Here is a 24,988-nt window from a genome sequence, read left to right as displayed (position 1 = left end):
CTTCGCTGTGCGAACTCTGATGCAAGCAGCAATACTTATTAAATTTGGTGCCAGAGTGCAGCATATACAAGGCATGTCTAGGGGGCCTCAAAAAGGTCTGTGCTACATAGTTGCAAACTGTAGTGAGAAGTCACTAAACCTGGTGGATTTTAAGGGTGAAAGGGACAATTTCCTCTAGGTCCTTCTTGTATTACTTCAAATATAGAGTGATTTTGTGGGGAAATTGTTGAAAATAAATTCTCACTTTTTCAATTGAAGATGAAGTTACAAGGGAGAGGAGTAAATCTGCATTCAGTACAAAAACATTTCATATGCGAACTGCACGTGATGCCACTGCTAATACCGATCAGTATTTTGAACAACTTTTAATTGTTACGCTTTCAGTATCAGTGGGGATCTGTAAGAGTTTTGGGATCGATTTGGTTGTCAATTGAATATTGTATCCACTCAATCTTATCTTATTCACTACAGAGCCCAGATACCTAGGTTTGCTGCAGATGCAAGTTCATGTCAGGGTGTCAGTAATAATTTCCAGTAATATGTAAGTGCCAAAGAAATATTAATTTCATGTTCAAAATTAAATCTAAATCATATCTTTTTTTTTTATATATATAGTACCTTTTAGATGCAGCAAGAAGAGTACGACCAGATCTGTACATCGTTGCAGAGTTGTTCACTAACTCTGATGAAAAGGACAATATCTTTGTCAACCGATTAGGAATCAGCTCACTTATAAGAGGTAAGGATTGAAATCAATCAAAAATTATGGTTAACTGTAGCTTGATGTGTAGAAACTCTCTTCTAATAGCATTCTCATTATTATTCAAGGCATGTGCAGCCTTGCTGGGCCTAACTGTCAAAACTGGTTTTGAGTCCCAGCATTTGTACTCCTTCATGAATTTAATCTAATCACAGTTCATTTTCATTGTCATGATTAGCCAAAAGTAACCAAAATAAACACAAAAGAATAACTAAAACTTTGTAGATATTATGTAAATTTTGGCATTCAAAAGGAGGATTAATTAATAGGTAGAGGCACATATTTTTGGCAAATAAAAGAGCACGTCAAAACAGTCAATTTCGCTGTTATGATGGTATATAAAATTACATTTTGGTTTTAAAAATGTGAATATAATCCAAAATTTGATTTAAAAACTGCACTTAACCCCTTGAATCCCAGCCTGTAGATAGAGAGCTTAATACCATGATACTTCAATAACAGTCTCGTAAATGTTTCTCACATTAAAGTAATGGATAACATGATCATCATTTAGTATTTCTTTATTTTTAATGCTGACCTCCACTGTGGATTGGTTATAACACCGTACTACAATGACAAGGGCCCCAGGTTCGAATCCCCGCCTGGGCAGTGGTGGCGATCGCCACTTTTCTCCACCGTACTATGCTAAATCTTATATACAAAGGGAAATATACTGTCTTTGTCCCCCCCCCCCCCAGTTTTGCCACCTTGCTCCTTCCCCCCCGCAGATTTGGAACCCAATCACCGCCACTGCACCTGGGCATAGGTGTTCTTTGCGAGCATCCCTTTGTCAATATCATCGCTCCTCCCCATCTTCGCAAATGGCCAAAAATTGCAGAAAAGCCAAGTAAAATAAACTAAATCTATCAATCAATTATTTCTTTTTAACTCTGTTATTCATATAATTCTTCTTTTTTTTTAAAAAAAAACACGACGAATTTTCACGTGCATCACTGAAAGGATCGTTCACATATGTCCAATCTCAGACGGACTTTGCCTCGTCTTCCACATCGGATATATCTGAATCCTCCTCTTCCGGAACATAATCCGACGAACTACTATCGTCGTCCTCCATATTTTTCTGCTTTTTTTCACCAAATATGCAACAAAACAAATACACACAGGTCTCCTTAATATCACGGTTACGTACTTTCAGCAACAGATGGCGTAACGAGCATGCTTTGCTCATTGCTTGCGATAGCCACATGCTCAAATGACATCACAGCAACACGTAGACTTCGGTCCTTCCCGACCAGAGGCATTCATATGTTTTATTGGCCATTACCATGCAAGAATATTTCTCTTTCGGCCAATACTACCAGCTATGTACAGGTTGTACGGAGTGGTAGGAGAGCATGCAGACTCGACAATGTATGGGCCGTACGTAGTGGTAGTCAAGAGGTTAATACACAAAATAAACATATCCCTTCTAATAGCACATTTATGTCGTTACCACAATATTAAGTTTATTCCTGTAAAAAGGTGTCCATTTTTGCTTCTCAAAAAGTGTCGCATTGGTAAATAAACTCTAAATTTCGTGTTTAAGAGTCTATTTCGCATTTTGCAGCTCATTTCTCATTATTTCGTGACAAAACTAACTAACTCCCTAGCCTTCTTAAACCCGAAGGTTCATAAAAAAAAGTAAAAAGTAAAGTGCTCCCCTGTGCATAGCACCCGAAGGTTCATGGCTGCAGCAACACAGGCCTTCCATCTTTCCCTATCTTGAGCAAGTTCTATATACTCTTTTCCATCCCTACAGATTTTCCTTAGGTCCATCTCAACGTTGTCCCTCCATCTTCGTCTTGGCCTTCCTACAGGTCTCTTACCATCAGGTTGATACTGTTTTCGTGACAAAACAGTTTGGGAAAATGCACCTCACCCCTTCCAGAAACATGAAAAATTAACATTACAATGTGTTATTTCACATTTAGTGTTTTCGTCAAAAACAAAATATGCATGCCTTATTAATAGGTAATAAATATCAACCAATAATGGCAGTGTGACTTGTCAGTAAATTTATTGATAATTTTACTAGTGTGTTAATTCTATAAATATTCTTTGAAAATCATCAATGGTAACACTATTAACCCTTGTTTCCATGTTAGAAAAACACTAAAGATGCTGTAAAGTGTAAAGTATACACTAGTAAAGTGTTTGAGTGCATAATAAATATGTATAATAAAAAAATAAAATATATGTAATATAATGGTCGATCAGCATCTTTAGTGTTTTTCTAAATATTCCAAACTTGATTTATTGAAAAGCTAGTGGTCAACCAAAGATTAGTGCCAAATTATTTCCTCAAATAAAGTGGGATGATCACTTTTTATGCTTCCATCAATGAGGGATTATTTATTAGTTGGATATCTTGAGGGTAATTTGTTAATTCTAGATTTCATGGAAAAGCTTGATTACTCTTTTTCATCTTTAAAACTGGTCGTCAGCATTAACGTTTACATCAGTTGATTATTTTTAGGTGAAACAAGTGCTCAATTTCGGATATCAAGTAGGTAAGGAAGAGATTGTCTATTTAGACTGACATCCAGAGAGAGTTATTGATTGTCACTTGCTCTTAAGCATTAGTATTCACATCTTAGCAACCAACCTCCGTGGTTAGCGTAATGTGCTGCAACACTAGAGGTCCTGGGTTTGAATTCCAACCTGAGGATTGGTATTCTTTGTGAGTGTTCCTTCATCACTCATCCTCATTGTCGTTATTAGTCAAAAGTGGAAGAAAAGCAATGCTAAATAACAAAAATCAATCAAATCAACATCGTAGCAGGGAAGGAGGTTCAAAAAAATATTCACAATCTTAGTAAGATGTATAATGAACTATTCTTAATGCTTAGTATGAACTGCTAATGCAAATTAATATTTATGATAATTTTTATTTTTTGCCTTTAATTTTATCTTGGTCCTCCAGTAGCCATCCTGGTCTATATAAAAAAAAATTATATTCTTAGTTTAAAGTGGGATGTAAGAGGTGACCTTCCATATAGTACACCCAATCGTCAACTTCACTTCCACGTAGTACACCCTGGAATGCATTTTACGACGATCGAGGCTCTGGCGACTGGCACTATTGCCAGTATAATTTTGTGTGTGTTGTCCTGTTTTTTGTCCTTGTGTGTGTGCTGAGTGCCCCTTTACAACCTCAGCTTTTAGCAAGTCAGAATATTTGAGTAACACGACATTGCAATTATGCTATTTTAGTTATGGTAAGGGACTGGACCCCGTGTAATGTGACGGGAGTTGAAAATAGCCTAAGTGCTGACGCACCCAATATTTTAAATTCAAATTCTGTTTAAAAGTATTTGAATTAATATTTTGTATCATCAAGATTTAAGAAAGAACACTTAAATAATCTCCAGTTGTTATTTACTTACCTCTTTATTTATTTTGCATAGCTATGACCACATATTTTGCATTGCAGAGGCTATGTCAGCATGGGATTCTCATGAACAGGGTCGTCTGGTGTACCGTTACGGTGCGGAGCCGGTTGGAGCCTTTTTCCAGCCCCCGTTGCGACCGCTGGTTCCTTCAGTTGCACACGCCCTGTTTCTGGACCTTACTCATGACAATCCGAGCCCCGTGGAGAAGCGATCTGTCTATGATCTTCTTCCCAGCACAGCCATTGTGTCTATGGCATGCTGTGCTACCGGAAGTAACCGTGGTTACGACGAACTTGTTCCTCACCATGTAAGTAATTTTGTTACTTATGGTTCAGATAGACCTCCTGGCCGACTGCTGTGTGGTTTTAGTCGTGAAGCTGACAACCTGAGTTTAATTTACATGTTTGTCAGTGCTCTTGTCATGGTTGCGTTTTGCTACTTACTGGGTATTGTAGGTTGGGTGTTTCCCCAACAGCTCGAATAATGATCCTTTGTGTCATAAGGGTGGGAGCGAGCCGGTTTTATCATATGTATAATTATGCAGTTACAACTCCTCGTGAGAATACAGGAGAGTTCAGGCGCTAGTTTCTTATGAGCACCTTGCGTAAGGACTCTGCATGGTAAACTCTGAGAGTGAGTGAATGCTATGTTAAATAATGTGATCATACGACCACAATTAAAAGAACATTCAGCCAAAAGTCTCCGTGCACCTCCCCCTCAATTGGTTCAACCCTGGCAATAAGGAAGCCTGCTCCATTCTGCCCCTCCCCTCCAGCAGGAGTATGATGCACAGGAGTTGCAGGTCTGCGCAGGCTCTTTTGCCTGTGGTTTCAAGCATGAGTTAAGCTAACGGTATTTGATGAGAGACAGAGTTTTCTTTTTAAAGAACTGCATATTTAGATATTTACTCTACAAATCCAGGGCACTAGAATTGTATGTTTGTATGAATAAAAATGACAAAATGAGCCAACCTCCGTGGCTGAGTGGTTAGCACAGCACACTGTTACACAGGTCATGGGTTCGAATCACAGCATGTGCATGGATGTTCTTTGCGAGTGCCCTTCATAAACTTCATCATATCTTGTTTGCAATTAGCCAAAAGTGGCAGAAAATTGAAGTAAAATAAACCTAAAAAACAAATGACAGAACTGTCACTAAATTACAAATTATTATGGATGCATCGGATTGGGTAAAATATCTGATTTTATTGATAAACAGAATTCACCAATATACGTGCATTAGCCCTTGCCCAATAGGAAGTGAATTTTAATATCCTTTGCCTTATGGATGTAAACTAGTTTGTCCTGTGAATATTTGAAGCTTTAAGGCAATTAAATAATAATTTTTCAATAACTTAATATTTGAGCACTATTCAGAAAGTGTCTTCTTTAGAAATGTCTAATTTTAGTTTGTTTTTTTCATTTCAGATTCATGTTGTGGATGAAACACGACAATATACAGAATGGTCCGAAAAACCCACAGTCTCTCCTCAGTATGCGAGCTTGAAATCCGGTATTATTGCAGCGAAAAAAGCTCTAAATAGACTCCACTTTGAATTGGGAATGTCTGGTTACAGCCAGGTGAGTTGAGATACAATTGGTAATTAGTATCATTTTAAGTTGAGTTATTTGGTGGTTTAATTTTTATTTGAGGTAGGGATTTGAAGGCTGACAGAAGACAGTCGTATTGGTATCTGAAAGTATCTTTTGAATTTTATTTATCGATACTGCCAGATACTTTCTACCATTTTGGTTTTCTACAGATCCATAAAAATTAAAAATACCATGTGATAGCTTTTGCAAAGTCTAATTATCCTGAAAGTTATGCAAAATTAAGTTTTCCATTTATTTTACAAGATTGTGTGAAAAACTGTATCTTGTGATTACATAACAGATATTTGATATTCTGATGTAATTCTTGAATATTTTGAATAGGGATGGACTGATATGAAATTTTGGTCATACCGATAAAGTACTGATATACAATTTACTGATAACCAATATTCTACCGATCAGATATAAAATTCCAAATGGTTCATTGACGACCTTAATAAATGTTTATTACCCGATGAACAAAGATTTCACGATGCAAGAGAACCTGCACATTTAGGCAGTTACTTTAAAAAATATGGAATGGAGATTACATGTTCATATCCATAAAAGTTATAACAAACTGGCATAATATTGCACTAAATTCTAAGATATTTATAGATATATTGGATTGGTAAAATTATTGGTAATATTACCGATACACAAATATATTTCTATCGGACGATGCTGATAGAGTACAGATTAATTGAGGGGTCTAGTGAGAGAGGGAGCTATGCCAATTTAACAAGAAATGGAAATAAATTGAGTTTTCTAAAGCATTGTGTTGTCATAATTTGTGTAACAAAAGGTAATTTTTTTTTGCTGAACATATTGTTAGGTAAATTATTCAAAAGGAAAAATATGAATTTCAATATAAATACCATTTATTATGAACATGTATGGTATATTGTTGTAGTATACCCATGTGAAAAAATCAATCTAGCACATTAAATATTTTGAACAAGGCTTAAGTACTTTTGCCTGAGTGTAAATCATGTTCACAGGGTTTCATATGATATACATAAAGACAACTTCATATGTCGTCTGGAGGATCTTCACTGTCCATTGTTTCTGTGGATTTTAGTTTTTGGTAAACCATGAAAAGCTGGAGGAATATAAGGCATTATTGCCATGAGATCTTTTAACTTGAGGGCTGATATTAAATCTTGCACCGGTTACTGCAACACAACCTCTGCCACTCCTATTGCAGACACCATAAGTAAGTGGCATAGCTCCTTCTCTCACTCAAAATGCTGATGAGGACGTATTCAAGAACTCAGAAAATCTGCTGCAGAACAAGCGGGAGCTATGCCACATGGTTGTAGTTCACATGATAGATGACAGATGATAGGAGAAGACTCAAAATGGCAAAAAATAAAATTTTCAACATTTGTGGCATAACTGCCTCTCTCACTAGACCCCTCAATTTGCCCCATCCCTAATTTGGCATCTGTATCAGTGGGCATCTGTTTGTTAGAGTATTGGCACCGGTATCAGTGTGCATCTGTTTGTTAGAGTATTGGCACCTGTATCAGTGGGCATCTGTTTGTTAGAGTATTGGCATCTGCATCAGTGGGCATCTGTTTGTTAGAGTATTGGCACCTGTATCAGTGGGCATCTGTTTGTTAGAGTATTGGCATCTGCATCAGTGGGCATCTTGGCATCTGCATCAGTGGGCATCTGTTTGTTAGAGTATTGGCACCTGTATCAGTGGGCATCTGTTTGTTAGAGTATTGGCACCTGTATCAGTGGGCATCTGTTTGTTAGAATATTGGCACCTGTATCAGTGGGCATCTGTTTGTTGGAGTATTGGCATCTGTATCAGTGGGCATCTGTTTGTTAGAGTATTGGAACCTGTATCAGTGGCCATCTGTTTGTTAGAGTATTGGCATCTGCATCAGTGGGCATCTTGGCATCTGCATCAGTGGGCATCTGTTTGTTAGAGTATTGGCACCTGTATCAGTGGGCATCTGTTTGTTAGAGTATTGGCACCTGTATCAGTGGGCATCTGTTTGTTAGAATATTGGCACCTGTATCAGTGGGCATCTGTTTGTTGGAGTATTGGCATCTGTATCAGTGGGCATCTGTTTGTTAGAGTATTGGCACCTGTATCAGTGGGCATCTGTTTGTTGGAGTATTGGCATCTGTATCAGTGGGCATCTGTTTGTTGGAGTATTGGCATCTGTATCAGTGGGCATCTGTTTGTTGGAGTATTGGCATCTGTATCAGTGGGCATCTGTTTGTTGGAGTATTGGCATCTGTATCAGTGGGCATCTGTTTGTTGGAGTATTGGCATCTGTATCAGTGGGCATCTGTTTGTTAGAGTATTGGCATCTGTATCAGTGGGCATCTGTTTGTTAGAGTATTGGCACCTGTATCAGTGGGCATCTGTTTGTTGGAGTATTGGCACCTGTATCAGTGGGCATCTGTTTGTTGGAGTATTGGCACCTGTATCAGTGGGCATCTGTTTGTTGGAGTATTGGCACCTGTATCAGTGGGCATCTGTTTGTTGGAGTATTGGCACCTGTATCAGTGGGCATCTGTTTGTTGGAGTATTGGCATCTGTATCAGTGGGCATCTGTTTGTTGGAGTATTGGCACCTGTATCAGTGGGCATCTGTTTGTTGGAGTATTGGCATCTGTATCAGTGGGCATCTGTTTGTTGGAGTATTGGCATCTGTATCAGTGGGCATCTGTTTGTTGGAGTATTGGCATCTGTATCAGTGGGCATCTGTTTGTTAGAGTATTGGCATCGGTATCAGTGGGCATCTGTTTGTTAGAGTATTGGCATCGGTATCAGTAAGCATCTGTTTGAGTTGGCATCGGTATCAATGGGCATCTGTTTGAGTTGGCATCGGTATCAATGGGCATCTGTTTGTTAGGGTTGGCATTGGTATCAATGGGTATCTGTTTCTTAAAGTATTGGCATCAGTTCAAAATGGTATTGGCTCATCTTAATCATTGCAAAATAATACAGTATATGTTACTATTAACCATGAAACTTTGCTGCAAGATTAAAAACTACTTTAATAGTAATATTCATTATCCAAACTTTTTAAGAATGACACTGATATTTATGATTCTAAATCATAGTTTTGCATTGTATAAATGTCTCCTTTCAGGTTTTCGTGGATCAAGTAGACAAAGATATTGTTGCAATAACTCGCCACTGCCCAGCTACACACCAGTCGGTTGTTCTTGTTTCGTACACGGCCTTCCATCCACCAGAGTCCTATTTTCACAGAGCCCATGTTACCCCTCTCAGGGTAGAGGGTACAGTGGAGGAAGTTATCCTGGAGGCAAGGCTGATCAGCAAATTGTGCAGGTATGTTTGAATCTTTGAATTTTGTTTTAAAAAAGTTACTGTAATACAGGGTCCATTCTGAAAGTATCCGAATTGTCTGCAGCGCGGCGCGAGAGTCTGTTGAGGGTTCGGGTAAGCTGCGCTAGGTGGCAGTGGGGACCTTAACCTTCAAAACAAGGCTTTGCTCAGTTGCCTGCGAGCAGTGGTTGAGGTGCAATCACTAGTGTTGTGTAGACGGAAAAAACATTGCGTCGAGAATATGCAGTTGGTGAAAATGGAGCACACTTTGGAACACTGTGAAATTTTGTGTTAAATTGAAAAATAACTTTACGGAGACTTTAACCATGCTACAGGAGGCAAGTATGACCCCGAAAGCAAGAGACAAAGTTCAGAATGGCACCCCCCCCCCCCCTGCGTCCCCTCGTCAAAAGAAGGCCCGGATGTCAAAATCAAAGGTGAAGACAATGCTTGCTCCTTGTCTTTTTCGATGTGAAGGGGGTCGTGCACAAAGACTTTGTACCTGCTGGGACCACCGTGAATGCAGCTTACTACAAAACAGTGCTTCAGCGTCTCCGACAGAGGGTCCAGCGCGTCCGGTCTGACATCGCTGACAGGTGGGTGCTTCACCACGACAATGCGCTGGCTCACACAGCGCTGTTGGCAAGTGAGCTTTTGGCCAACATACGCATGGCAATGCTGCCTCATCCCCCTTACAGCTCGGACTTGGCACCGGCCGTCTTCTTTTTGTTTCCCAAGGTCAAAAGGGTGCTCAAGGGGAAGCATTTTGCATCAATTGAAGAGGCTCAAGCTGCCACGACCGCAGCATTAAAGAGGGTTTCAGTCAAGGACTTCCAGGACTCCTGTGAACAGTGGAAAAGTCGCTATACTCGCTGTATTGAGGCTGAAGGTGCCTACATTGAAGAATATTGACAGCAGTTGTAATTGTCATCAATAAATTGTTTGCAAATAAATAAGTTCGGATACTTTCAAAACAGACCCTGTACGTATGTCTAAATCTTATACTGATCTAGTAATTTCTGTATATCAGTTGGGTATAACCATGGGTAGAAAAATACAGGGCACCCAATTGCAATGGCACCTAAAAATTTTCAAATTCAATTCTATATTTTTTTATGTTTAGAGTTTACCTATGAAAATTTATATTACTTTTGTTTTTAATGACTAGTACAGTATGTGTTTTTTAATCTTTATAAGCTTTCTGTATCACATGTGGCATTAAATCGAAATAATGAACGTGGCATTATAAAACTTTGCAGTGTTCCTAGCTGAATATTGAAACCTGCAGTGATATGATAGCGTCAACTATGTATTAGAATGTATACTATAGTTATGAATGCTGTTACTTCTTTAGGAGGGGCACTCCGGTACAAGAATTAATTGATTTTAACCCCTTCCCTGTGAAATTTTCTGACAAAATGGTTTCCCGTTCTGTGTATTTTTTTTTCTGTGTTTGCGTAGTAATATTTTTAAGTAGCTACTGCTTCAGCACAATTCATCCGAGTATCATGGTTCATACGTCTTTCTCTTCAGCATAGAACAGACTTTCAAATGGTACCACGGACATGTGTACATGAAGTATGAGGAAAGGGAAATTGGGGATAATTCAGGAAATTTCCCTCCGAAAAATCCCTTTTGGTAACTTTGGGGCCCTCTGGACCTGCCCTGGATATAGGTACCCGATTATAATCTACCTTGAAAAATACTACGGTCTATACGTAATGTGTCCGCCAAGTTTCATTGCAATATCTTCAATAGGTATAATGGATGAGGGGAAAAAATATTTCGCAATCCTGTTTGACAATACTATTAGAAACTCACAAACTCAAAAACCAAAAATAAATCACCAACAGTTAATATAACGCAACACCAAAAAAATTGTACATAAAGCAACTGACTAAACGCGACACGCAAACAAACTCACGTTTGCACTTTGTGAGCATAACACAAAAACAGTTTACTTTCCTCTGAACTACTTCTTCTTTTTGTCGGCACTGAAAATCGTGACTAAAAAAGGTTGTTTCTTCAATAGCAAAACATATGTTTCACCAACAAAAGAAGTATCATTCCGTTCAACACAGGTTACTTCAGTCAGAGATGTTCGCGAGCGTAATATTACGCCCAACACAGAATAATCTATAGCGACCAAGGGCGTAATATTATGCCGAACACAGGGAAGGAGTTAATACAATCTTGTATTTATTAATAAATAAAATGTCTTATGATCATATTTCAAAATATGTTGCTTTGTATTAGTTGGATTCATATCTTTCTTAGACTGTATTTGACAAAAAATGGCTGGCTCCTGACAGAAAAGGTCCAGGGATTGAATTATTGTAAGTTTTTCTACCCCTGAGTATCATCATCCTTCGCAGTTTCCTGCCCCTGGCTGGGTTGGCATAGAAGTCAAGCCTCGCCATTTTGTCTGGTCTTCCACAGACATCTTGGTCTCCCCCTTGCCCTACCACAGAGTATAACTATTGCAAGAACCAATCTGCTAGTGGTATCATTCTTGCATTGTAATCAAGGGATCCTGACTTCAATACCTAGTGGAGCCACACTCCACTGTGGTTCGGTTTTGGCTTTATACTGTATATCCGGTCACAATAGCCTATCTAAGCATGAAGTGGACTTAAACTTCAAAGTTGGCCATGACAGCTTGGTGGCAGAGTACCTTAAGTTCGAGTACAATCTCTGACATGGGTGTTTTTTGTGAGTGTTCCTTCATCGATTTTATTTAATCATCACTCATCCTCATCATTGTGTACAGCCAAAAGTTGCAGAACCATTAAATAATGGGTGGTCATAGATATTTTACCCACGCAAGTTTATCAAGTAGTTTTGATCTCCCGTGTTTGTTCTGTGAAGTTATGACCAATCGAGGATTGGCAATACATTCCCAAATACAAGCAAAACACCACACTACTCCATTCAAGTGCAAGGCTCAGCGCTACCATGCCAAAATGGCATGGGAAGCCATTTTGTTTAGTATCATTATTAGCGGAAATTAAGATTAATGCCTGAAAACCCTAGTAAAACAGCCTAAAATCAAGTTAATGCTGCAATCCATAACAAAATAAGTTATTATCAACATCCCAAAGCCATTTTGCATACATAAACACCATGTGCTATATTTTGTTTATCAGACAAAATTTTTATTTACTTATGTATTTTCAAGAGAACATTTGTCTAGGTTCAGAATAACCCCCTTTTCCTGAAAATACTATTTATTTACCCCAGTTAGCATAACTGTGCTTAAGAAACCCCAAATATCCATGTTTTTTGGAATAAAAACAATAGAGAGCTGAAAAACTCCATGCTAGTCTGTCACCTGGTGGCCAGACTGGGAACTGCTTGATACAAGCTACCCATAACTTGAGTCAGCCAATTGGAACCGTTGCAGACCATGACGTCAATCCACCAAATGGCAAACTTCCTTTATTATGTGTGTAGGAAGCCATCTTGGACTCTATTCTGTACCAACTTTTGACCAGTGAAGGTCGTGACCAAGAAACGTGCTATGTTAAAACAATACGAGTGAGCACAATGGCCCGGATATCACATGGAACTACCGTAATAGTGATATAGAGTCCCTCAAAGGCCTAGTGTGGGCTTACAGGATAGATAACAGTGAGAAAAGTTATCTAAGTCAGGAATCGGGACTCTGGCATGTGAAAAAGGGGTAAAATCGGAAAATGCGGACTTTTCATTCCCCGAACTTTTCGCGTTTGCCTACGTCGCTGTGTAGGCTGAACAATACGATGCATAGTGAATGGGATCCACCTCAATCTAAGGGTGGATCAAGCATCCAACATCATCAGTACCACCAATAGTCTGTAGAGTCTCCGGGAAGCTTAGGATCTTGTGTATTTGTGCCCGTAAATTCTGCTTTCCCCCAAAAAATGAGCCATCATCATGTGAAAGTGTGCAAGTGCATAACAAAGGGCCCACATCAGGTAAAACGTGTTAGGTGTTCATGCCTAGGATGAGATCTGGAAATTGTAAGTAGAATATGTCATCTTATCTAAATGCTGTGTGTGTGAAAGTATACATGTTTGTTTTGCCTGTGCTATTTCAAGATACTAGGGATGTTCAATATATAAGTTTCCCTGTGCTATAAAATATTGTATAAAGCAATGCTATTAAAAAGAAGCACATGGTTGACAAGCGCCATCCTTCGTCTACAAGGAACAAGAATCGATTTGTTATCAGACGTGAAGGCACATGCGCTCAAGAGCGAAAAGTAAATGCTTGTTCGGAAAACGTGGGCTCGCGTCATAAGGAGTTCAGAAGCATGGATGCTAACGGCATTCTGCTTATGGACTTTTTGGAACGAGGAAGAACAATTAATGCTGACCGTTATTGTCAAACATTGGATAAACTGAAAAACTCAATTCGACATAAGCGACCAGGTCTCTTGTCAGCTGGTGTCATTCTTCTTGACGATAACGCTCACCCCCACTCAGCAGTGCAAACACAACACAAAATTGAAGAATTGGGGTGGGAACGGCTGTCCCACCCTCCATACAGCCTTGATTTAGCACCGAGTGATTTCTATCTTTTTCCAGTGTTAAGTCTGAATCGCAAGGTTATCGTTTCGAAACAGATGAAGAAGTGAAGCGGAATAGTGAATAGTGCTCAATAGCCAGAGCCCTGATTTTCTTGCAAAGGGCATGGACAAATTGGTGCAACGGTGGGACAAATGCCTGAATCTCTATGGGGATTATGTGGAGAAGTGAGGTAGGATCCTCCTATACATGTATGTATAGTTTTGTAATGTATCTTAAAATTAAAATTTTTTACAGCATACGGAAACTTATATATTGAACGACCCACGTACTTGTCCTAATGGCCAATAAATTTGTCATTTCAATGAACTGCATCTGATTTTCATCCTTGAGTGTGTAATTCTGCCAGTGTTCCTCCACTACCGTTTAAATTTAGACTGAAAATTCCTCTAGAGACAAGAGAGTCTTCTTCGGAACACTCGCTGATAATCTGGGAACACCACACATCGCATGTGGGAGGTGTGTGGCTGCATAGAGTAGCTTGGGATGTATATTTTTAGGTTCCTTTGCTTCTTGTGGTTATTGAAGATAAGTAGATAGCCAAACTGATCAAACCAACCTCAAAATCTAGAAATATAGCTCCCGAAAACCATTGTAAAGTTGTGAAATTAAGATGATCAACACTTAAAACAACTGCCTGCTTTTATTATACACAGCTCGACAATTAAGAAATGAGACTGATTTTGTACTGTCCCACGTGGGCATTCTATCTGTGAAGTAACGCTTTCATGATGTAGTGTGGTCCATAATCCACAACCTGGCAACACCCCATGAACTTGCGATGGGCATGCTGGGAATTATGCCGCCATGTCGTGAAGGTGGTGCAAGGGTGTCGTGACATAATAGCTATGGAGCAGTGAATGAACATCAAGTTTCATGAAAGACATTCTGAAAACTGCTTGCGGGAATAAACATTTCTTGAATTCTATTGTTCTGGAGGACAAAACAGAGCATTTTCACTCTTGTAAGAACCGACAAATTGCAGGATAGAAGTTGCTAAATTTACCAAGAGGGAAGAAAATGCAGCTCGAAAAATCAAAGGTGAAGACAATATTGTGGTTTTTACGACAGCAAAGGCATTATTCATAATGTATTTGTTCCAGAGGATGAAACTGTAATTGGCTGTTACTATCGTAGTGATCTGAATTATTATGAAAGAGAACTGACCCTCTCAGAGCTCAGTTTCCTGAGGCGGGCAGTTGATTCCTGCTTCACGATAATGCACGGTGCCAGGAAGCTGTGTTTGTCTGGGTATTCCTAGTCCAAAAACAAGTGAGTGTGTTGCATCTTCCTCTCTACTCTTCAGATTTATCTCCCTGTGATTATTTCCCATTCCCAAAACTGAAGCTGCTGCTGAAATTATGCACTTTTGATGAACACAGGACCATCCAACAGGTTACGACGCCCAATCTTCGTCATACCACTTAAAGATTTGCAGATGTCGTATCGATTGTTGGCCAACCATGCCAATTGCTATATTGTTGCAGGAAGGATGTACTTTGAGTAATAAACATGCAATGTTCAATTATTTTGTTTCCTTTTCACAATATAAAAGTCAGTCTCATTACTTAATTGTCGGATTGTGTATGAGGGGCTCGGAGCATTTCGTGGGCAATGGAGCTACATGTATAACTGAACTGCAAAGTATCAATATTTCATTGCTAGAAGTAAGTATCTCCTAAGTTTCAAATTCTTGCTCACAAACACCACTGTGTAGCTAAACATAGCATATCGTACCCAAGGTATTGGGTAAGAAGTATAAAGTCTTAGCATAGCAGGAAGCAGAGGAATGCAGAATAAGCAATTAGGCAAACGTTAGGTGAGTGACTTGGGAGATGGGTATGGAAGGAGTGTTGGAATTGTCAGGAGTTGTGATCAGTTGGCGAGAATAGGAGAGAGAGTAAGGTCTACGGATTGTGAGAGAGAAGCAAAGTGGAGAACGATTATTGGACGATGGTGTGTGATTGAATCGATGTCTGACAGAGAGGTCAGACAGTGACATTTGAGAGGACAAGTGTAGGAACAATCTTCATCTCTTTGTAAGGCAAGTAATATCCTTTTCTAAACCAATCCATATCGGTTCAGTCATGGAGAGTATAAAACCCATATCTAACCTAAGTTAATTTCTATCGCCATTCCTTAAAATGTAACCTCTTGCATTTATCACATTTAGGCCAAGCGAGTGATAACCATCTGAGAGATGAATGAGAAATAACTACATCACCCAATTCAATCTAGAGGTTCTTGGTTCGATCCCAAATGCAGCATGGGAGTTGCGTTACAATAGTGCTAAGTTATTTTTCTCAAAACTGAATGGACTTATGCCACTTGTGTGCTTAATCCCTCATATTTTGTGTATTTGTTATGTATAGGCTTTTTACAGCATGTAGGTTTTATTTCCGTAAGATTATCTATAAACTTTTAATAATTGCATAGGTTTTAGGTAAGGGGATAATCTGTGCACTATGAGATTGGGGATATATACAGCCAACAACAAGATGATGATAAGTAACTTATACATCACCGGTAAGGTAAAGTTCCCCATGCATATAGCATTGTGCCATGAAGGCACTTTCTCAATTTTGGCCATTTTGGAGCTGATGTGATCAACACCAAACTCTGGCTGCCTACAACACCAGGAGTCCCGCATTTAAATACTTGCCTGAGCATTGATTGTGAGCGTCCCTTCATCAACTTTATATCATCACTCATCCTCATCTTCATGATTAGCGTAAAGCAAAATAAACCAAATCAATCAATAAACTGTAAGTGTTGACACGTGCATTTTTTTTTCAGACCAGGAGGTCCCAGATATAATCGTCCACAAAATTTTGTGAAGAACTCAAAGTATATCAATGGACTGGACAGCTACGAGGTGGAAGTTCGGGAGCATCTTCAACTGTACGAGTCCGAAGTTGTAGAACTAGGGGACTCAGGAGATTCCGTCATCACGCAGGTGGACTTCACCAACTTGCAACCAGGAACTGTCGTGGCTGTAAGGTAGGTGGTGTTAAATTCAAGATGGTGCTCTAATTCAGTACTGATTTTGTGATCACTTGGATATTTGTATTCATTTAACTCTACCTCTTTATGGTATAGTTAAATGAATGGGTTTTCTTTTAAGAATGAATCGCATAATTTAAGATTTCTTAACTTTTTATTTGTAAAAAGATTTTAAAAAACTACAGAATAGTAGACCTATTAGGGTTAAGCGAATACCAATGTGAGTATTTGTTATTTTGTCATTTATTCCCATTAAATTTTTTAATTATTTTTTTGTTCTCCAATATTTCATTGAATTTAAATTATTTCAGTAGTTTAAGTAGAATATTAAGTTGTGGGCTTAGTGGTAATTATGAAGTTCTTAAATCCATGGTTTTTAATTTTTCTATTACACCCTAAAAACAATTGCAGATCAATTAATCAAATGCTTTAGTATCAATATTGCGTAGAGTTCCCATTTTAATGCCACTTTATGCACAGTAAGGCTAATCGGGACTGGACCTACAGTTTAAAGTGGGATCCAAACCACTTGTGCCTCCACCGGGTATCGAACCTGGGACCCCTTGATTACAAGGCAACGACGCTACCACTGTCCCATGAGGGAGGCCAGTATTGCGTAGAGGATCTGTAAGAATACATATGAAAACTTGCAATCTGGTAGATGATCACTCAGTCATTTGTTAGGTAAATGTCCGATAGCTTCCGTGACTGAGGTGAATGTATGACGATAGGGGAGAATAAAACAATGGAGACTATGAGAGACGGGGTTTTTTGGATGGAGTAATTGGAGAGAGAAGAAAGTCTATAAATGGTACTACGTCTTTGTGCCGAGACTAGGTAAGCTCTACCTCTGTCTCATGAAGTCTGCCATTCTCTGTCATAAGGTATTGGTAAAATGCAGTGGTGTGCATTGAAGGCAGGCTACCGAAGCTTCGGTAAAAATTCAAATTTTGCATATCTCCTGGGATAATTAGACTCCCCGCAAGTATCGAAAGGCATTTTTGTGGACCCCGTGAAAGACTAAAATGCCGCAAAGCAGTGGCATGCGGTGTTTTTATCAAGGCAAGCCTGCCCCTTGATGTACTATTGTTTATTTCAAAATTATATGTTCAGTGCTTCAGTTATCTAAATGGTCACCGCACGCTACTGGTAAAATGTAATCTCTCGTGTCATTTCTCTGTCAGGTTTAGTATCCCAATGCACCTCTCAGGGGGGTTTATGCTAAGCGAGTGGCGTACCTGTGGATTACATTACGATTGTTTGTTACCAATGCACATTATCCATTGTCTAGTGCTTTAAACTATACTTATTCTAATGCTACGTTTCGAAAGAGCACATCTTCTCTCAACTTCAGGTGAAGAAATTTTGTTCTTGCTGGTGGTGAGGATCGAATCTATGAACTAGGAGCTTTACTACAAATATGGTGTGCTAACCAACTACTCCATGCCATTAACATTGCATGCTAATATAGGACCATATCACTAACAATCAGAGAATTATTGATAATTAATAGAAAAAATACCTGTTGGAATTTATTCACCGAAACTGGTCAGTACTTCTCTGGCATTTGTGTATTTTACGGGTTTCCTTAAAAATATCATGCAGCACTCTTGTCGAGTCAAATTATCCTGGAAAGTATGCAAAGTTCTAAGTTTTCAATCATTTTGCAACAGTTTTACATGGAAAATGGATTTTGTGATTAAACAACGTCTATTTTGATATAATTCTTTACATAGGGCTCTTGCGTAGTGAAATGTTGGCACTCTTGCCTTCAGTGCAAATGGTCCTGGGTGTAATTCCCAATGTAAGTTTAAAAGAAAAAGATAGAAAGAATGAAAGATGGAAAAACTCCGTGTTGACCCAGCATTGCGAGGACGATTGGGGAGCTACTTGAAAAGAGGAAGTAGCAGGCTCCTGTCTCGAAAGCCACGAAACAGAAGTAATGGGACTCAACTCACTGACCCATTGAAAAACTGCTTGGCAAGCCTTGACCCTCAAATGGCTGTTGTGCCATGGCATTTAGATTTTAGTATTTTTCTTTTAATTCTTTGAATGTTTTAAAGTAAAGTTTTGTTAATTAATATGTATAATTTTAGTGGACTTCCATATTAATAATGATCAGTGTTTTGAATAACTTTTAATTGTTACGATTTTCAAACTTTGGTATTGATTGAAGATGGTATACTGAACGAAACTCCAACTGGCGGCTAGGAAATAGCGAATCAGTTTTCAGTTGAATTTTTTTCAACTGAGATTGGTCATTTTCGAGTCACAAGGTACCGAACTTTGTTCGCGGGACAAAACAAATGAGCGTCGGATACACCACATGTTGCCAAACGTACTGTAAAGCTGGAAAGTGTCTTCTCGGGTCAACACGAGAAATCAGCAGGGGTTAATGGTACAACTGCACACGTGGTCCTGACCGATGAAGTTTCCGGAAGGACCACAAACAGGTCGGAATGCAGGAGGATACACAGTCATATAAAGAAAACTGGCAAAAACAGAAGCACGCTTTGCAACGTTGCTTCGGGAGAGCGAGGTGATCCCTTCAGCTTTTATTTCGCAACTGAGTTTGTTGACACCCATTGGACCCCCCCCCCCCCGAAAATGATTGGGGAAAAGAAAGCACCAGTTGTAGTTGCGATCAGTATAATGGCTCAGCCATAGCACTAATTTAAAGCTTTTTTAAAAAACAGATTTGTAAACTTGACAATTTTACTATGGTACACTGGTACATCAGAAGATGCAGGCTGATTATGGATCAATCTCGCCTATTCCTAGTAAATATAATGTATCAGCTATTTTCAATTTTCTTCCATGTATATTAATTATCATACGGAATGCTTCTTTCACAGGGTATCTTTACATGGAAACGTGAAGCCAGCTGTTGCAAAATTAAGACAGCTCGTTTCCCAGTTCACATTGAAATCCTCACCGTGGCAGCAATCATTCATGACCCTGGCAAATAGCGAGCTGGAGTGCATCATATCAAGGTTGACTCTTGCGGACCTAAACAGGGCCCTGTATAGATGTGACGAAGAGGAGAAAGATGAAGGCAGAGGTGGCGGGACTTACAATATACCTAGTTTCGGACCAATGGTGTATTGCGGACTTCAAGGTAAGCACACACTAGGATGTCTATTTAAGTTGGACTGTGTGCCTAGTTAGAATAATAGTTGCAGTGTTGCCACTGAATAATATTTGTAACTAAGATAGTTTTAAATATACAGTACCTTAGTACTCAGTACTATTAATTTTGGACCTTAGTACCAAAATTAATAGTACTGAGTACTAAGGTCCTCTGTGCATATTTACTACAACGTGTCTCATTTCTAGGGTCATGCATATTTCGTTTTTGACAAAAACACGAAATGTGAAATAACACATTGTAAGGTTAATTTTTCATGTTTCTGAAAGGTGTGAGGTGCATTTTCCTACCCTGTTTTGTCACGAAATTTTGCGAAATAGACGCTTAAACACGAAATTTAGAGTTTATTTACAGACGCGACACTTTATGAAGTTTGAGTTATCCTGAGAGTTATGCAATTCATGGAAAATTCCTTAATTCTGCTGTAAATATTCGAGAATACAGGAATAAACTTAATACTCTGGTAACTACATAAATGTGCTATTAAAAGGGATATGTTCATTTTGTGAAATAAGTGCAGTTTTTAATCAAATTTAGGAAAATAAGTCTGTGAAATTTAGTGCAGTTTTTAATCAAATTTAGGAAAATAAGTCTGTGAAATAAGTGCAGTTTTTAATCAAATTTAGGAAAATAAAACATTAAAATACTGACCAAGGCAGAATTTATTGTATAGAATATATATACACTAAAAAGGTAAAGTTTCCACCCTCTAACAGGTTCTTCTTCAGACGAATATTCACACTAGTGAATTCACTAGTGGATATTCATTCTAGTGTGAATATTTGTCTCTGTTAGAGGGTGGAAACGTTACCTATTTAGTGTATATATTTTCTATACAATAAATTCTGCCTTGGTCAGTATTTTAATGTTTTATTAACATGGAAGTAAGGTTTAACAGTGTTACCAAATTTAGGATTATGTTCACAATTTTAAAACCAAAATGTCATTTTATATACTGCTTCTGATCAGTTTTTTCACTGCTATAATACCGAAATTTTATTTTATTTACCGCTTTTGAACCCAAAATTGCGTTTGTTTTTGTACCGAAAGTTTGCTTTTTTATTTACCAAATATATGTACATCTACTCATTTCCCAAATATAAATAAGATAGTTTTCTGCATGAATCAGTGTATTATTTCATTGCTAAGTTTCAGTTTTAGTGACTCCTCACAATTCATGTACGGAATTTAAGCTTACCACAGGTTGGTGAAGAATTGTATTTTTTAAAAATTTCTTTTGTTCTCTCCACCGAAGTTCCCAAACTGGGCACTCTTCTTTGTGGGGGTCATTTCATCACTTATCTAATAATGGAAAATAACAAAAATACAAATAATGATACTAACTGATAATTTTATGGAGTTGTGGAGCCTGCAAATGTGTCGCACAACACTTTCGTGGAGTCTTTATATCTTTGAAATTACGCAAAATGGATAATTTTCCTTATTTTTGCAACAGCATTGTGGGGAGACCTGGATTTTGTGATTGAACGATTCTCTCTTCTGATCGTGAATATTTTAAAGCAAAACTTGAATTGATTGCTATTGTGTAGTTCAATGAAAAACTTTTATACAGTGGAACCTCGATATTATGTTTTTCAGGGGACCAAACTGAAAAAACTTAGTGCAGGAAAGTGCAAAATTGTGGAAAACTTTATAACATTTTGCTATATTGCAACTGCCAAGATTGAATGTACAGGGTAGTCCAAAAGTGTGGAAACACCTGAATAAAAATTGAATGGCATGATATTTCCAAAAACTAACATTCCAGGTTCGTAATAGGGGTGGGGGAAAATGTTATAGGGCATATGACGATGATGGCCGCCATCTTGAATGCAACTTTAAAAGTTCAAATGGAAACCATTCATTGCAGGTGACGTAACACAGCATGGGTCTCATGCAGGCAGAACGCATTGAGATCGTGTTGATCTCAGGCGAACGAAGCACGAGGGTGATTGCAGACGATTTTAACCACCGTCACCCATATAGGTGACCGTGGTAAAGTCAGTAAAGTGCTTGCAAAATTTCGTGTAACCGGGACTGTGGCTGACAAACCAAAATCACGATGGCGTCCCTCATTACGGAAATTGTGTTCGTCAGTACCTGGATGTGCTGTTTCCCAACACTTGGATTGGACGACAAGGTGCTGTGGAGTGGCCACCACGTTCCCCAGACCTCACTCCGCTGGATTTCTACCTGTGGGGACATGTCAAGGCGATCGTTTACTCCGAGAAAATTCGAGATATTGTTCACCTTAAGCAACGCATCATTGACGCATGTGCCAGCATTACTGCAGACACTTTATGCAGGGTTTTGCACGAATGGGTATCAAGACTGGCTTTAACTGTGGAACGTGTTAATTACGAACACAATTTCCGTAATGAGGGGCGCCATCGTGATTTTGGTTTGTCAGCCACAGTCCCGGTTTCACGAAATTTTGCAAGCACTTTACTGACGGTACCATAATGGATGGGGACCCTATATGGGTGACTGTGATTAAAATCGTCTGCAATCACCCTCGTGCTTCGTTTGCCTGAGATCAACACAATCTCAATGCATTCTGCCTGCATGAGACCCATGCTGTGTTACGTCACCTGCAACGAATGGTTTCCATTTGAACTTTTAAAGTTGCATTCAAGATGGCGGATTTCAAGATGGCGGCCGTCATCGTCATATGCCCTATAACATTTTCCCCCACCCCTATTACAAACCTGCAATGTTAGTTTTTGGAAATATCATGCCATTCAATTTTTATTCAGGTGTTTCCACACTTTTGGACCACCCTGTATAATGCAAAAAAAAAAATGTAAATGTAAAATGTAAATTCGAGCGCTCCTATCCAGCGAAGACTTTCATCGGAGTTTTTATGTTGTCACCATAATTTTTTACCTTTTCTATCCTCAACCTGAATCCTCAACTTATGATTTAACAACGCGGTACCATGTTTGGCACCTAAAGTTGTTTTTTTATTTTATTACCTGATGAAGGAAGTAGTACAGACTTCCGAAACGTCGTTCTGAAATATTCCTACGCACTCACGTAAGTTATTTATATATTTTTATTTTAATATTAATAACAATCATTTTTCAGTTCTAATTACAGCAAAACATAGTTTTGATTTATATCACGAGTACTTTAGTTGCAGCATGCTTGTGTTCATATATTTTTCATGTATCTAATCAAGTTAATCCTGTTTTATATGATCTCTGATAAGGAATTAAAAACAGCCCTTTTTTTTCAGGTTTTATGTCTCTTCTAAGTGTAATACGACCCAACAATGATCTTGGACACCCTATGTGCAACAATCTACGACAAGGAAATTGGATGATCGGTAAGAGCGAATTGAATACTATGATGCTAATGTAATTTAGTTAAAATGATCAAACTTAGTTGTTTCTCAACCCAATCATAGAAAGATTCTCATCATAGTATAATTTAATATAACAGGTGGCGCTAAAGTCATAATTCTATTTGAACTGACCTTTATTTTGACATCTTGTTGTTTATATCAGTAGTGTTTTGTCAGTTAAATAGAAGATACTCACAAAATGTATTGTGTGCGAAAATTAATAAGTATACCCCACATACAGCCCGTGAAACATTAGCTCTTCTGGGTAACACTTTTCCGGGCAGAGTAATATCCAGTTTTGGTGATTTGCCATGGCCAGCCAGATTTTTTCATTTTGGGATATTTGAAGTCATTGGTTTATGTGAATAAGCCAGAGATGTTACAGCAACTAAAGGACAATATTCAGCATGAAATTGAAAACATGTCCCCGCAGATTCTTTCCAACAGCACCAATGCAATAAAAAGAGCCCAAATTTGCATCAATTCGAATGGTGGTCATTTATTGGATGTTATCTTTAAAAATTGAGAACATAAAACTTACAAGTATCAATAAAAGTTTAACACAAAAAAAAACTATTTGTTTAATTTAAAACCCAAGCTATAGGCTAAGAAAATCAGGTGATGACTTTTGCGCCACCTTGTACAAATCAGGCAGCAATATACACATTCAGCAAATTTTATTACAATGAATTATATATATTTTTTGTATGTGTTTCTCAAAATGTGATCCAGTCATTTTTATTTTATATTTGCACATGGCTATATTTAAAGTGAGCATTTCTCTTAGAATGATTTAATAAACATTTTGCATTAATTTTATAATACAATTGAGATACAAAGAGTGGAACTGAAACTGATGAGAGATTCAGATATGTCTCTGAGCTTGCAAGAGGTAATGTAACTTATATTCAATGACTGAAGTTGATTCTGGATATCCTTCCAAGCCATAGGTGCCAACTCCATGGGGCTTGGTGGGGGGGAGGGGATGCCTCGAGCCTCCCTTAATGTTAACGAATTGTGGGCAGAGCCCTCCAAATAATTTTGCTTAAAAGGATCTAATTTATTATTTTGCTTCTCTTGTAAAGTTTACTCTGAATTGTGCCACATGAACTTAACTTTAAAAACACATTTGAAATGTTCTAGACTATCAACTTTCGGGGGCTGAGACTGCTAAACCATCAACTTGGGGGGGGGGGGGGGGCTATGACCAGAGACAGCAAAACACATGACTTATTACTATATAATAAGTATATAATTATGAGTATTGTTAACGTTTTTACTAAAAAGAGTTTCAAAAGAAGATGTGCATGAACTAGGAGAGTGGATGGGACGTTCGGGCTACAAATGGCTCTCACATGACATTCAGAACGAGATCATTAATATATTAGGGAGATCCAGTGGCAGCGATTGGGGGGGGACGTGGGGGGCAACTGCCACTTTTGCCCCCACACCATGCTAAACCTTATCTACTAGGAGAAAGTAAACTATCCTTGCCCCCCCCCCCAAGTTTTTGCACCTTGCCCCCCAAGTTTTGGCACCCAATTGCCACCACTGGGGATCTGTTTTGCGCTCCGTGGTAGCAGATATTAAAAGTCGGGAATATTTTCCTATTATGGTTGACGAAACTTGTGACATATTCATCCGCGAACAATTGACATTGTGCATTCGAACTGTAAATAAAAATTTTAATATTTTTGAGGCTTTAACGAGATTCCGAACACTTGAGGCCAAAACTTAACAAAGGGAGGGAGTGAGTCATTCATTAATTTATTTCAGTGATCAGAGCCCCCCAATAATTTTGAGATCTAATGTCACTCTCATCTTCAGGCCGTTATGTCCATGAAGATCAGTGATGCTAGCT

At 38.5% G+C, this 24,988-nt stretch overlaps 1 protein-coding gene across 2 annotated transcripts in view; it reads left to right on the top strand.

Moving 5' to 3' along the window:
• Positions 1 to 24,988, top strand: part of LOC145979518 (glycogen debranching enzyme) — a 111,949-nt gene that overhangs the window by 46,833 nt on the left and 40,128 nt on the right. For both annotated transcript variants that reach the window (XM_083112461.1, XM_083112462.1), the window contains exons 11-17: positions 616 to 739; positions 4,194 to 4,459; positions 5,580 to 5,732; positions 8,863 to 9,065; positions 16,427 to 16,630; positions 19,489 to 19,751; positions 23,020 to 23,109. In XM_083112461.1, coding sequence (XP_082968587.1) covers positions 616 to 739; positions 4,194 to 4,459; positions 5,580 to 5,732; positions 8,863 to 9,065; positions 16,427 to 16,630; positions 19,489 to 19,751; positions 23,020 to 23,109 — 1,303 coding nt within the window. The remainder of the gene's footprint in view (positions 1 to 615; positions 740 to 4,193; positions 4,460 to 5,579; positions 5,733 to 8,862; positions 9,066 to 16,426; positions 16,631 to 19,488; positions 19,752 to 23,019; positions 23,110 to 24,988) is intronic.

Source organism: Lepisma saccharinum, chromosome 26 (genome assembly GCF_977018435.1).
Source record: "Lepisma saccharinum chromosome 26, izLepSacc3.1, whole genome shotgun sequence".
NCBI lineage: Eukaryota > Metazoa > Arthropoda > Insecta > Zygentoma > Lepismatidae > Lepisma > Lepisma saccharinum.
The sequence above is the reverse complement of the archived record's forward strand: the minus strand, read 5'-3'. Positions and strand labels throughout refer to the sequence as shown.